The sequence below is a fragment of the Zeus faber genome (assembly GCF_960531495.2).
Source record: "Zeus faber genome assembly, chromosome: 19".
Lineage (NCBI taxonomy): Eukaryota > Metazoa > Chordata > Actinopteri > Zeiformes > Zeidae > Zeus > Zeus faber.
This window is the reverse complement of record NC_137206.1, coordinates 21,896,407-21,911,003: the sequence shown is the minus strand read 5'-3', so window position 1 is coordinate 21,911,003 and position 14,597 is coordinate 21,896,407. Positions and strand designations below refer to the sequence as shown.

The window sequence follows — 14,597 nt, the reverse complement described above, 5'->3', positions numbered from 1 at the left end:
AGATAAAGCACGCGCGGCTCACAGCGATGGGAAGACATAAAGCGCGGCTTCGCAGGGATTTCGGGCGCAGGGGGGGCACTGTGCACGGGCCTCTCGGTGGATGTCGAGCGTCGGGCCACGAAAAAGGGCCGGAGAGTGTCCGGCCGCTTTAAGGCTCCGCACAGAATCCCTCCGCTCCGTCGTTGGCACTTGAAAGCGATTTTTCAGTTCGATGAAAAAAAACAACAACAACAACAACAACAACAACAAAAAAAAAACGGTAAAAAGCGAGAAAGACTTCTTCGGGTCGAAAAGGATTTCCTTCATCATGGCTCCTCTTCATAGGGGTCCTTCCTTAGCGTCTTTACAAAACAAAACCTGTTTTTTTCCGCAGGAGAGCGGCGGCCGTGTCTCCCGGCTCAGGAACATTTGCATAGTGTTAAAAAAAAACAACAAACAACAACTCTCTTTTCTTTTCTTTTTCCTCTCGTCTCCTCTGTTTGGTCATTTTGTAGACGCGACAATGGCGGCCTGGCGGGTCAGGAGCGCTCCCTCCGTACGCTCCCTCCCACGTACTCTAAAGGAGGTAACGTGCGCGTTCGTCCCGAATCAAGGCTGTGTGATCTCGTTCAGAGTGGAATTGTTTCGTCGAAATAGTTTTGGGATTTATTTTTATCTTTTTGGATTCTGTATGTCCGCGGGGCGTCTCAAAAGCTCCCCGGGGGCCCCTCAGGTCCAGACCTCCATGGGCACCATGGCCTCCTTGGAGCCGATGGGGGGGAGCAGGCTCTCTTCGGACAGGAACTGCAGCGGGAACTGGACCAGGAAGCCGCGGATCTTCTTCAGCTCCTCGTGGGCGCGGGGCAGGTCCTCCTTGTCCAGGCCCTGCTTGGCCAGGTAGCCCTCCAGCTCCAGGATGGTCCGCACGTCGCTGGACGGCAGGCAGCGGAACACCTGGTGGGGGTGGGGGGCGGAGAGCGAGAGAGAGAGAGAGAGAGAGAGAGAAAGAGAGAGAACCGTCAAAATCTTTAAAACAGAAGTTTGAATAATACCCGAGTCTTTAGAGCCACGTCGTGCAGAACTTGGTGTGCTCCGGTGATTGCTCATCAAGTTCAAAGGTCAAGTTTTTGTTTTTTGTTTTTTTTTGGGGGGAGGGGAGTGATTGCCCAAAAAGGTTTGTAAACTCCAAAAAAATTCCTCAAAGACAGAGAGAGGCAGCAACTCCCCAGAGTCAACTGCAACAAGTGGATTATTTCCGGAAAAATAAGGTCTTTTATTATCTTTATTTATTGTCGGAAATAATCCACTTGTTGCAGTCGACTCTGGGGAGTCGCCGCATCCCTTCCTGAGAATCCCCTGAGAATTATTTTCTTGGGTAAACCAAACATCCCCCCTGGCCGACAGCGCCCGGGGAGGCTTGGGATACATGGAGGAGTTTAAATGTACGTCAACGTTTATAAAGGAAGGAGGGTCGAAAAATGTGGCGAGTAGTCACAATTGTTAAACCACTGCCTCATCGCAGTTATTTGAGCAGATTTGTAAAATCTTCAAAGGGAATTTTAAACCAACGTTAGAAATGTCACAACAAATAAAATGTGGATTACGAGAGTTTCCATCAGTTGGGTCGAGGAAAATTGAATGGAATTTTCAGTGTTATGAATATAATAGTGGCATAAAATTTAAAAAAAGAAAGAAAAAAAAAAAGAGACAATTCAATTGTTAATCGCAATTATTTGTATGAAAACAAAAACGTAGTGGTCATAACGGCCCGACTCATAATTTAAATCGCTCCCTCTTCCATATATGCTGTGCTCTGCACTTTCCCAGTCTCTGTCCTCCTCACCCTCTGGTAGATGGTGGCGTTCCGAGCGCTCGTGGCCATCCACACCTCCTTGTAGAAGTGGTCGCTGATGGGGTCCGAAACGTCGATGGTGGAGTCCATGTTGGCCCCGAGGACCATCCTGACAGCGGGGCGGAGGGAGGCGGAGGAGGGTGCAGATGGAGGCAGTAAACAAAGGGAAATGAAAGAAAGAGAGATAAGGGAGGGGGGGGAGGGGGGACGAAACATTACAGGAAATTGCACATTGAAATGGCTGGCAACACATTTGCTTGCGCACACGCAATCATTTTTGAATCCAGATAGAGCCGTTGCGTCAAAGAACAATCAATAAAGAACAGTCTCCACTCAAACAACATTCGGTTTCCCCCTCCCAGTCTTTCATAAAGCTTTATTTTGTCAAATCTGACTTTCACCCGATCTACCTGAAGCACTCGAGGCGGAGCTGCAGTGCGTAGGGACCAGCTCTGTACTCCTCCCCGTCCATCACCGCGGCCACCATCTCCGAGTCCTCCACGATCACGGCCACCTCGCTGTCTCTCTTCCCCAGCATGCTCCTGTCGTTGATGTTGGCAGAACCTGATGTGCAAAGACGGACACAGCGGGGGCGGCTCAACAGGCAGGACAGTACCGACGACGGCCACAGGGGGGCAGCACAGCACCTCATATCAACGGGCAGAAAAGATTTGACCCGAGGAGACCTCGTCCAAAGTTGTAGTTGAACTCACTCTTCACGGTAAGTGCAAAACGAGGCATTTCGTGTTTGCACCAATAACACCCGAACCCTCTAGCTGTGTGGGTGTTCGTCTATGTGGTGCAAATTGCGATAACAAGCCAATGGACGCACGCAATAAAACACGGTTAAAACCGTTTTTTCATCCGCATTTGATTCATTTTGATTTTCTGGGGCCAAAGTTAGTTTTAAAACTTTGTTTTTAATGTCTTATTTTTCTGCATACTGCATGCATGTTCTGTATGTGTATAGGTATTTGTGCAACTATGTACTTTGTATGTATACGCCATGAAATTGTATTTTCTTCTCTGTGCCGTACATTGTGTTTCATGCCAAATAGAATGTGCTATATTCAGTTTATATTTTGCATGCTTGCTTACCAAATGTCGCATTGCTCGTTGCTTTTTAAATAATTAAACCCTTATTTAACCAGGAAAGTCTCATTTTCAAGAGAGACCTGGTCAAGACAGCAGTATCAGGACATAAATAAAAGTTATGGACGAACAATTGTAAATTAAAAAAAAAGTTTTCACAAAGGCCAAAGCGCAGAAAATGAGGAAGAGTAAAAGGTGCCACGTTGTTGGCGACGGTTTCCTTTTAATACATTTTTCGCTCTTTCAAGGCATTTCTTTTTTTCCGGGGGTGGTCGGTACCGATAATGACGGTGTTGTCGTCGGCGATGAGCATCTTGCTGTGGACGTAGATGAGCTCAGTGACCAGCTTCCCCTCCAGCTCCGTGTGCGTCCTCAGACCAGCGAAAGAGATGTAGTTCATCCACTGGTCTCCCACTAGAGAGAGAGAGAGAGAGAGAGAGGGAGAGAGAGAAAGAGGGAGAGAGAGAGAGAGAGAGAGCGAACGAGAGAGAGAGAGTTAAAAAGTTAGAAATGCATGTTCAGGCCCTGATCCAGAAACGGTATTCCCATAGAGTACATTAACAATTCCAGATGTATGGCTTTGGAGGGTCAGGGTTGGGCCATGTCTCAACATGTGTCTGTTATTATGTTTGTGCACGTGAACGGGGTTTGTGCATGTGCGTACTTTCTGTGACACACACACCACAACTCATGCACAGGATACAGTGATGCGCCTGGGGACCAATTCCAAACGTCCCTCGCTGGGCAGACGACGATCTTGTGCATGTTTTTTTGGTGGGGGTCCTCACCAATGTTGCATGGAGGAAACCCCATGTGAGCAGCGGGAGAAGCGCCACACAGAAAGGCCCCTAATCGGGAGATAACCCACCGGAGCACGGTGCCAACAGCACCCCAGAGGGGAATCGAACCCAGGAACCCACTTGCTCTGAGGACTGTACCACCGTGCCCACCATATATGTGATCACCACCATATATGTGTGATAATGCCTGGTGTGTGTGCGTGCGTGCGTGCATGCGTGTGTGTGGGGGTTCTCTTGGCCGTGCTCTGATCTTTCTCTGTGGATTTAGGCTTTAATGGTAGCCATGTTGCCTCAGGTAGAGGATTACGTCGTCCAAACAGCCCAGGACTTGCTCTTAAACCTGAATTTCCTGAGTACATTTCCACTGAGCTCAGTCCTGCTCCTCCGTCCAAATTAAGTATCCACCTAGGTGCATTATGGGAAATTATTTACTTGTCTTGCTTTGGTTTTAAGGCTCTTTAGTCGGTCCGGCTGATTTTAGGTATTTTGTTTAATTTGTTCCTTCTTAAAGTATTTCAACATTTGCCAACATTTGCCATAATAAAAAAGAACAACCAGAATTGAAATAACATCTTAGCGATGATATGGATTTCCACCAGAACATTTCTTTCCCTTTTCAGTGTTATAATAATAATGCTATGAAATGGGTTCGGTTCAGCTCGAGGTTCCTGCTGCTGCCAACACATGACCATGAATTCCAAAGAATACTATGAAATGTGCTCCGCTGGCAGAAGGTCTAAGCTCCTAACACATTCTGGATTTAAGTGTTGTGAAAGTACTACTATGTTGTAATAATACATAATAACACATGAAAACACGCCGTTGGAAATTTGTCCAGTACAGGGCTTCCTGTTGCCCCACAACTTTAGTAAGATAGGATAATAATAATAATAATAATAATAATACATAGCCATAACAACGATAATAACAATAATAATAATAATAATAACAATAATAATAATAATAATAATAATAATAAATATAATAAATATAATAAATATTAATATAGAATATTAATATAATAATAATATTATAAATATAGCTGCAGGCAGCCATACACAGGGTCCAGTTTAGTAGTTTTAGGTACTGTTCTGTGAAAGGTAGCACAAGTTACAACCACCGTCTGTCTGGACCCATCAACGTGCACTTAGGCCTGCATGTTGCTCTTCTATATATATATATATATATATATATATATATATATATATATATACACACACATTTTTTATTTATTTATTTTTTATTTTTATTTGGGCATTTTCATGCTTTATTCGACAGTGACAGTGCGGAGAGACAGAGAGGGGATGACATGCAACAAATGGCCTCGTGCCAGAATCAAACCTGGGCCGCTGCGGCAGGGACTCAGCCTGTAAAATGGTGCACTCCACCAGGTGCACCACCCATGCGTTCGGTTTAAATATCCCTGAAGAGCGGCGCTAGAAGAATTACGATACTTTCTGGAGGATTCGGTGACGTGTGAGTTTTCAGAGTCCTGGTGACATGTAGAATGACTAATGCAAGCTGATACTCTTGTTGCGTGTTATGACTTGATCCTAAAAATGAGAAGGTGTCTACTACCTGTCGTCCACAGAGTCCTGTCTCACGGTCAAAATGTGGAAGGAAATCACTCCGTGTGGAAGTTTCCAAGCCCGAGGCGACACACACGCTCACTGGGGATGTAACAGTATATAATTTGACAGTACGGTACGGTATCTATCAAAATACCGCGGTATACGGTGTTTCACTGTATTAATGTTTCCCCCTTTATTTTCTGTATTTTCAATTAGTAAATATTTTATATTAAAAAGGAAAGACAGACAGTAAAGCCTCCCCGGCGCAGAACGGGAAGGCGCTTGGCGGAGGCTCTCAAATTCACAGGAGGGGCAAAATAAGCGACATATACATCAAAATCTGACTTATTTGTAAAGTTAAAAATTTAAACTTTAATTCACCTCACCTCATGTTGGCGCGGTAACAGATGGGCGAATGTTGTAATCATACATTCAATGAGTAATTTCTCGACGCGCCACAGTACACAATGTTTGTTTACACTTTCTCCCATGCGCGCAAGTCACCGTGTCGTAAAATATTGGCGTAAAGCAGTTCTGCACATAAACAAATATGCCAGAACACAGGGTTGTATCGGAATACAATGTCTTCATTTACAAAAAGAGATAAAATATCAAATGAACAACTCCGCAGACATCTACCAGGTAAGACGGTACGTAAACACACACACACGTGCACTCTATGCCCCACACTGCGCACGACACATTGAGAACCACAAGCTGCCCGTTCATAGTATATAGTATGATGACATCACAAAGCCTCTTACTCTAAATCTCATCTCGTTCCATTAGTTTCCGAACGTTGGCGTGTCGGTGATGCAGTAATTCGTTGGTTTTTCACTCATTTCTGCTTCGTATGTGGATCGATTTGGATGAAACTTTAACCACGACATGTTTGCGACGACCTGGTTTACGGACACCTCAACCGTGTCCGTAGCTTCTGCAGGTGTTCTGTACCAGACACTTTGAGCCCGAAAGATTGCAAGGAAAATAAAAAAAAATCCGAACAATAACAATAGTCTTCCAGCCCTGTGGGCTGCACCCATACTAATAATAAATATGGCTGCAGGAAGCAATACCAGGGTTGTCGACCCTTTGTTAAAGTTCAATGAACGAGTGTGCTTTGGCTCTGTGTTCTGACAGTATTCTGACAGTGATGTTATTGGGTTTTTATTTTGTAGCGCTTACTCTGGTAGTCCTCAGAAGTGTATATATATATGATGTTTAATACGCTGCTCTTTGTTTAATCCATTCGTCTTCTGGTAATGCTTTAACTTTTTTTTTTTTCTTCCCAAACATAATAAAGGTTAATAGCGATAAAATAATACCCGTCACTTTGTAACTTTGTCTGGTTAAGACTTTCTATATTATATTCCTTTAGTTTAAGTCCAATAGCGACAATATCTCTGCATGGATTCATCTTGGTGAGGTTTGCGATTGTTGATCACAAACTTCTTCCACAATAATAAAAAAATATGGAATGTAAAAAATACAATACAAAAATTGATTGATTAACTGAATGAATGAATAACTTGTGGTTAACTTACTCTCTTGTCTCAACTGCGAAATGATGGAACAGTCGCCCCTGTTCATTGTCCTACGAGGAAGAAGGAAAAGACACTTTTTTATAATAAAACAAAATCCCGTATCGGTACACATTGTAACTCCAAACAATACGCACCTTTGTGTGTGAGTGTGTTTGTGTGTGTGTGTGTGTTTATTTACATGGGGAGGGCTGGATATTGACTCAAGTTCTGGTATCTATAACATCTTCATAGGTCATGACACATAAACACACACAAATAGCTTCTTAGGCACCACCTGTGTACATACTGTGTAAACGGCACAAGCGCACAAAGTATTGATCTGATCCAGACATTTTACTCAGCGGGAAAATGTGCTATTTATTTTATCCTGGTATCCGATGTCATGTGCCAGTGTAGGTTCCACCCCGAACATTTGCACCAATTGCACAACGTCCATAAATGAATTTGTTGATACAGTGGTGTGGATACTTACTGCAAATTTTTAAGGTTTATTGCCATTCTGTTCTGGCATTCTATTGGTTTTTGTCTGTATTTTTAGGCCGATATTTAATGTGTTTTGTCATTAGGTTTATTGTACATTACCAATTTTTTAATCAGCTTAGGTTCGGCCTTCTGGTTCACTGCTTATTTCATTTGTTATTGTATACGACCACATTTTTTAGTTTTTTGTTTTTTTTCTGGGACACTTATATTTTTATTTATAACATTTTCTGTTATTTTTCAGGTTATATATTTTGTTATTTATAATGAGGTTTAGTATTTATTGTAAATTTATTGTGTACAGCCAACCGCTTTATTGTTTATTTCTATTATCATTATTTATTATTATTTCTATTATTCTATTATTATATTGCTATTTTCTTCTGTTGTTTTGTATTCCCTTGCTTTATTATTGCCTTTTTTTAGGTAAGCTGTTGCTGACACTGAAATTTGGAAGACACTGGAAGAATCTATCTATACAGCCACACACACACACACACACACACACACACACACACACACACACACACACACACACACACACACACACACACACACACACACACACACACACACACACACACACACACACACACACACACACACACACACACACACACCTGTAGTTGAAGTGCATGACGGCCTGGATGGCGCTGCCCCCTCCCGTGTTGATGTTGCCCTCGAAACCGGGCAGAAGCGGTGTCACAATGTACACACGGTACTTCTTACCCTCCCTAAAGATAATAAAGAAATACAAAGGGATACAAAGGCCTATCAGGAGGGGACGCAGACATTCTAGAACCTTGTGAGAACTTTGCCGGTTTCCAATAAAATCGTAATGTGTCTCTGCCTTGTTCTGAACTGCTGCTGTACGATGCTTGATTTCCCAGCATAAATAATATAATCTATCAAATCTGAAATATTGCTACCATAATGACCCAATTTCCCCAAGTTAATACAATTCTACCTAATCTAATCTAAAGTGTGTTAGTGTGTGTGCACATGTGTATATGTGTGTATTTTGTCTTTAGATGTTGATGTGTATGTGCGGCTGATAGTTAGGTGTGTGTGTGTGTGTGCGTGCGTACGTGCATAAGTGAACACTGTCTTGTCAGACGCTAAGTCAATATTTCTTCCGGCTTCCTCTGATAAAAGCTAATGTCCTTGGCAACGAAACAATAACAAAAAACCCATATATATCTATATCTACGTATATATATATATATATATATATATATATATATATATATATATATATATATATATATATATATATATATATATATATATATATATATATATTCAAGATTCAAGAAGTTTGTGTATGTATATATATATATATATATATATATATATATATATATATATATATATATATATATACATATACACATTGTATATACACATTGAGATATGGGTTTTTTGTCATTGTTGCACTCTATCTATAGAGATAGAGAGCAAGAGAGAGAGAGAGAGAGAGAGAGAGAGAGAGAGAGAGAGAGAGAGAGAGAGAGAGAGAGAGAGAGACAGAGAGAGAGACAAAGACAGAGCACCTTAAACAGCCAAGTTAAACAGTTCCTGGACCTGATGTACGATCAGTCTGTTACTCATCTGGAAGAGTTACAATGATCTGGGCCCAACAGGAACTCATTCATCATGAAGTGTGTGTGCGTGAAAGAGAGAGAGACGGAGACAGGGATAGAGAAAGAGAGACAGGGCTAAAAGCATAAGTAAATAATAACAAGGGCAACAGGGTGGTAGAAATTTGATGAGAGACTAAATAAATAGAGTGTGTTTTTCCACTGTGATTAATTAAAAAATTATAATTTGGTGATAACATGATAGATTGGTTAAAAAAGTATGTATGTGTGTGTGTGTGTGTGTGTGTGTGTGTGTGTGTGTGTGTGTGTGTGTGTGTGTGTGTGTGTGTGTGTGTGTGTGTGTTTTTTTTACCTGTAGGCTCTGATGATTCGCTCGGCAATAGTGTCTCCTATCTTGTTGAAAACGTGTCTGTTATCAGCACAGCTGATGAAAAACTGATTCTGAATGTAGAACGCAGACAGACAGATAATTATTAATGATGAACAATAAAAAAAGTGGCATTTTCATTGTTAATGTGTCAATATAACATTGCTGTAATATGTTTTTGGGGTTTTTTTTTAATCGTGAGCAATTAAATTGTAGTCTTACTAAAAGCGGTTTCTCCCATTTAAAGTGGTAGTACAAGTATTTAAAGCTACATTTTAAATAGCAAAGTTAGACTTTTTGTTCCCACTGACATGTTCTCAGTGGACGTATTGAGCCGTCACTGGGAGAGCCGATCCCAACGAGACGCGTGATAGTCAAAAGTGTCTCAAGGTTTAAAAGTGGCTGATGAAAGAGACATACAGTCTATCTATATACAACAAATATAAAACATCCAAAATGAGTGAAGATGTGTACCTCAATGTAGACGAAGTGTTGGCTGTTCTTGATGGCGTGCACGTAGGCATTGTGAATGGACTCCTCGTGGTACTTGATGCCCGCTGACCAATCAGAGGCCGAGCGCAGAATCTGGGGAAAGTAAATCAGTGACGGTCAATAACAAAAGTAGCATTTTTAATTATTAATTGTTTTACATGTTTTTTTAAATGTTGATATTTATATCTACTGTATATATACAGTACACTATATATATATATATACATATATTTCTATTTTTTTATCACAAAATATATTTACAATATATATATAATCATAATTTTGTGGAAGACCCCTTGACAACAGCAAAACGGCCAAATTCCTTCAAGGACCCTAAGGGGGCCACAGACCCCAGTTTGGCAATCCCTGGTTTAGGTTATGTTATTTCAACATTGCATTATTTCCAGAGAGTAGATCTAACACTGGGTTCCCACCTGGACTTTGGTGTTGGTGCTGTTGGGCACCTGGTAGCGGAGCTCGCTGGCCGTGGTGTGGGACTTGGGCACCAGGTAGGGGTACGACAGGGAGCGGTACTTCGGCTTCATTTTCTGATTTTAGGGGGAGACAGAGATGGGAGGAATTAAAAAGAAGTATGAATGTGAAAAAAAGCCATGAACATATAAATATAGTGGTATTTTTACACTAGTATTTTGCTGACCGGAACGGGAGATTCCCTACTATCGGTTAATGACAATTGTATTATTTGCATGCTCACAACAGAGAGGTCAGAGGTCAGGGTTCTGTGTAAGGAACAGTGCTCTTGTAATATCATGACAAAATAATGTCCCTTAAGTTTCCTTCAGCAAGGCACTAACATCCCAAACTGCCCCCACTCTGCATAAGGATGATGCTTGGTGCCTTAAAAAAAAAGTCAACAACAATTTGACCTCAGACCTTGGTGAAGTTCCACCGCTGGATGAAATGTCTGGCCACATCCCGCGCCGCCTTCCCATGAACCACCGAGGCGATGTCGTGCCACGGCATCCTGGGAGTCGTGTGCCTGTCGATGAAGTCTTCACCGGAAGAAACAGGAAAATACGTTATTGGGAGTGCAAAAGAGAGAAAGGGGAGAGAAGGAGAGGGATCTCTTCTCGGCATATTCACCGTCGAAGGGTTTCTCCAGTTGGATCCAGTCTTTGTGGACGAAGTTGCAGTAGTCTTTCCCGTGCCAGAACCTGGTGTTGCCGACCAGCTCTCCGACATTGGTGTGGAGGCTGTGCATGGAACCAACAACTGCGCAAATACACACACACACACACACACACACACACACACACACACACACTTATTAACACCATATGAGGAGCCTAGAGAAATGTTGTTGTTGTTGCGGTCATGCACAATGCAAATAAGGTCAAGGTCAGAGGTCACTCCACCTCCCTCGTCCGTCATTTATAACCGTTCCTGAAAATAATTTGTAGAATTGTTCTGGTAACCCTCAAAGCAATGAGAGAGGTCGTGGAACTGTGGAAGATGCTTCTGTCAACACGATTTAGGAACCGGGAGATGTCGACACACTGCCTGAACACACGATATTTGTTGGACAGACCCTACTGTAGGGCTTTCTTCCCCCACTGTATCTTTTGATGATATCTTTACTGTACATCACATAACAAATGCAGTCGGCATTTCAAACGCCTCCTTCCCTGTGTGCATCAGGAAACCAGTTTATTCAGTATACAGCCGGTTAGAAACATCAGTGTGTGTGTGTGTGTGTGTGTGTGTGTGTGTGTGTGTGTGTGTGTGTGTGTGTGTGTGTGTGTGTGTGTGTGTGTGTGTGTGAGAAATAGAAAAAAAAAAAAAAAACACGAAAGGTTTGAAGGCGAAAATACCAGTGGGGGGTAAACAATCCGGGTTCAGAAAGTGAAATCCCGCTCCGGGAAACTGAGTCGTGTGGATTTGCTCATTAGAATGAACCCAGAGGCCCAACCGACGGGCGGAGTCGGCCGGATCGGCGCGGGGCTGGAGCAAAGACATGGAAAACGGGAGTTGAATTTCTGAACCCGGAATTTTCCCCCTTTCGGAACACACGGGCGGCTGAGGAGAGGGTGAGAAAAAGAGGGGAGGGGAAGGGGGAGAGAGACAAACATCGGTTCCTACGAGACCGTGCTTTCAGGGGAGGGATTTTGTTGTGCAAATGTGCTCTCGGGAGGCGGAGAGGCTGAAAATCGCAGAGAAACAGAGAGAGAGGAAGGATATATAAACATATATATAGCGTCCAGCGTGTCATTAAGTTAAACCCCAGCTTTCAGTGTGGTGTGTAAAAGCTGAGCCAGAGTTTCCAAAATAGAAAGAATGAAATATGGTCTCTGTCATTCAGCCTGTGAGCGGTTCTGATTCCAGATGGAACCGACCAAAACCTTCAGAGGCTTCTACCCAAAGCATATGGACGCCTATTTCTGTTGGTATTTCCCCCCCTTTGGTTGTGTGATTATGTCACTTTGTTTTATGGCCTTCCAAAATACAGTCTTGCTGTTTGTCATTAAAGTCATTTTATTTGGTCCAATTTATTAAACTCCGGTTCCTACGCTGTTATCTTTTCGTGGTTATGTGCCACAGAACATATGTGTTTGTTAAGATTAGAGGCTTCTGCAAAACCCATCATTTTTCACTTTATACTCCCTCAAGAGATAAACATTAGGCCTGTTTTTATGTTTCCAATAATATTTACTGATCATTTTCATGTTTTTCAAAAACAGGATTTGAGAGAGAGAGAGAGAGAGAGAGAGAGAGAGAGACATCACATCAAGTGAGATCCAAACCACTGCAAAGCACTCTGGGAGGGGGCACTGGGCAGCCCCCGACTCACCGCCCTTACACTGGCCAATGGGAGCGTTGCTTTTCAGCTCCGCCAGCCAATCGGGGATCAGATTGTGTTGGCTGGTAAGGCTGTTGGACCAACCTGGACGGAACGATCACACACACTGCGGCACTGATGCACACTGATATTGTACATACTGATACACACTGATGCACACCTATACACACTGATATTGTACACACTGATACACACCTATGCACACTGATACACTCTGATACTGTACACACTGATACACTCTGATACTGTACACCCATACACACCTATACACACTGATACACACTGATACACACTGATACTGTACACACTGATACACTCTGATACTGTACACTCTGATACTGTACACCCATACACACCTATACACACTGATACTGTACACACTGATACACTCTGATACTGTTCATCTATACACCTATAAACACCTATACACACCTATAAACACTGATACACACCTATAAACACTGATACACACCGATACACACCGATACACACCGATACACACCGATACACACCGATACACACCGATACACACCGATACACACTGGTGCTGCTGACAACTCACGACGATCAATCATAAAGTACGATAACTTTAACACACAGTGACAAATCTGAAAGTGAAATTCCACCAGCACAAGTTGAAAAGCTGCCGCCAGCAAAAAGGAGATCTATGTTTGGATTTCAGGAAACGAGCGAGATTCCTTGATAAAAACCGCAGCGTTTCCTCACTCTCGGTACAGCACTGCACCGACAGAGACCTTTCCTACTCAGGAGCAGAACCAGAAAGTCCTGAACAGCTCCACAATGTGTCTGGAGACAGCCAGAGAGACAGGTTGAGAGAAATGGCTTCTTCCTTTCAACGTCATGGCACTCGACAACAAAGAGCTGCTGTGTAATTAGGAGGGACCTCCTCCCTAAGGAGGAACAGGTTATGCCACATATTTTGGTTTAACAGCCTCAGTTTTCTACTTTTCACTACCTTACATGTCAACCCTTCACTTGCATTTACCATTTTATGTTCCAACCAGACTTCAGTGGGCACAGCAAACTGCCATTATCTGCAGAAGCTGCCGTTTGTAGAAACCCGAAAAAGAAGAATGCCTCCCACCAGTTGACAGGGGCCTTGCCTCGTCAAACAGAGAGGGAATGTACCACAATGGATTAGGATGGTCACCGTAGGGGTAGATTAGACGTTAGGAATGGTTCCTAATCCTGTTTGGCCGGTGAACTCGAAGGATCTCAGGGCGCACAGGCAGGCGTTTCATTGTACGGTGTGTTTGGATGTGGGTGTGAGTCAGAGTTTTGGGTATTTCCTGTTTTTGTTTGTTATCAGATTACTGTGGCCTGGTCACAGAAAGATGCCTCTCGGGTCACACGTATTGTTCCGTATTGCGTTTGTGAATTAACTTCTGCCAGGCGGTTAAGAGTTCCTCTATGCACCATATTCACACAATGGCCATTTTTGCCCGTGGTATGAGGAACTCCACCCTCAAGAGCCGCTGAACAACTGGAAAATGATCAAAAACTTGGTGTTCGCGCCCCAACTAACTTATTATCGAAATGAGAGAAAGGTGGGCTGATGAAGAAGTACATGTTGAAGGTGAGGCCACCAGCAATCACTCAGAACGTTGGTGGGAAACTAATGTGCTCATATCTACAAAAGTTATTTCGCTATCGATGCACAAATGGCGCTTTTTCGCCCTACCAAACAAATCATCTTCTAGGACAGTGATTCCCAACCTGGGGATCCAGACCCCTAAAGGGGGTCGCCAGGGATCGTGGGGGCGGGGTGTCGCGAGAGGACTTGAGGCATATGTTTCCTGTTTTTATATATGTATATACAGTATATATTTTTTATATGAGTTATAGTTCAAATATAAATTGTCCTTGACTCTATGTTTTAATATAAAACATGAAAACAAAAACCATCAAAATTGAACCAATTCATACAAAAATGGCCGCCGGGTACTAATAAATACATGAAAAAAGCATAGTGTCTCTTTT

General features: G+C 42.8%; 1 protein-coding gene across 1 annotated transcript in view; it reads right to left on the bottom strand.

The window, feature by feature from the left end:
* pld1b (phospholipase D1b) overlaps positions 1 to 14,597 on the bottom strand; it is a 31,782-nt gene continuing 17,185 nt past the window's right edge. The window contains exons 16-26 of the mRNA XM_080019899.1: positions 10,883 to 11,011; positions 10,673 to 10,791; positions 10,213 to 10,326; positions 9,761 to 9,871; positions 9,272 to 9,360; positions 7,939 to 8,052; positions 6,839 to 6,888; positions 3,203 to 3,337; positions 2,242 to 2,395; positions 1,823 to 1,940; positions 1 to 933 (exon numbers count right to left, since the gene is read on the bottom strand). Of these exons, the coding sequence (XP_079876025.1) occupies positions 709 to 933; positions 1,823 to 1,940; positions 2,242 to 2,395; positions 3,203 to 3,337; positions 6,839 to 6,888; positions 7,939 to 8,052; positions 9,272 to 9,360; positions 9,761 to 9,871; positions 10,213 to 10,326; positions 10,673 to 10,791; positions 10,883 to 11,011 (1,358 nt within the window). The 3' untranslated portion in view covers positions 1 to 708. The remainder of the gene's footprint in view (positions 934 to 1,822; positions 1,941 to 2,241; positions 2,396 to 3,202; positions 3,338 to 6,838; positions 6,889 to 7,938; positions 8,053 to 9,271; positions 9,361 to 9,760; positions 9,872 to 10,212; positions 10,327 to 10,672; positions 10,792 to 10,882; positions 11,012 to 14,597) is intronic.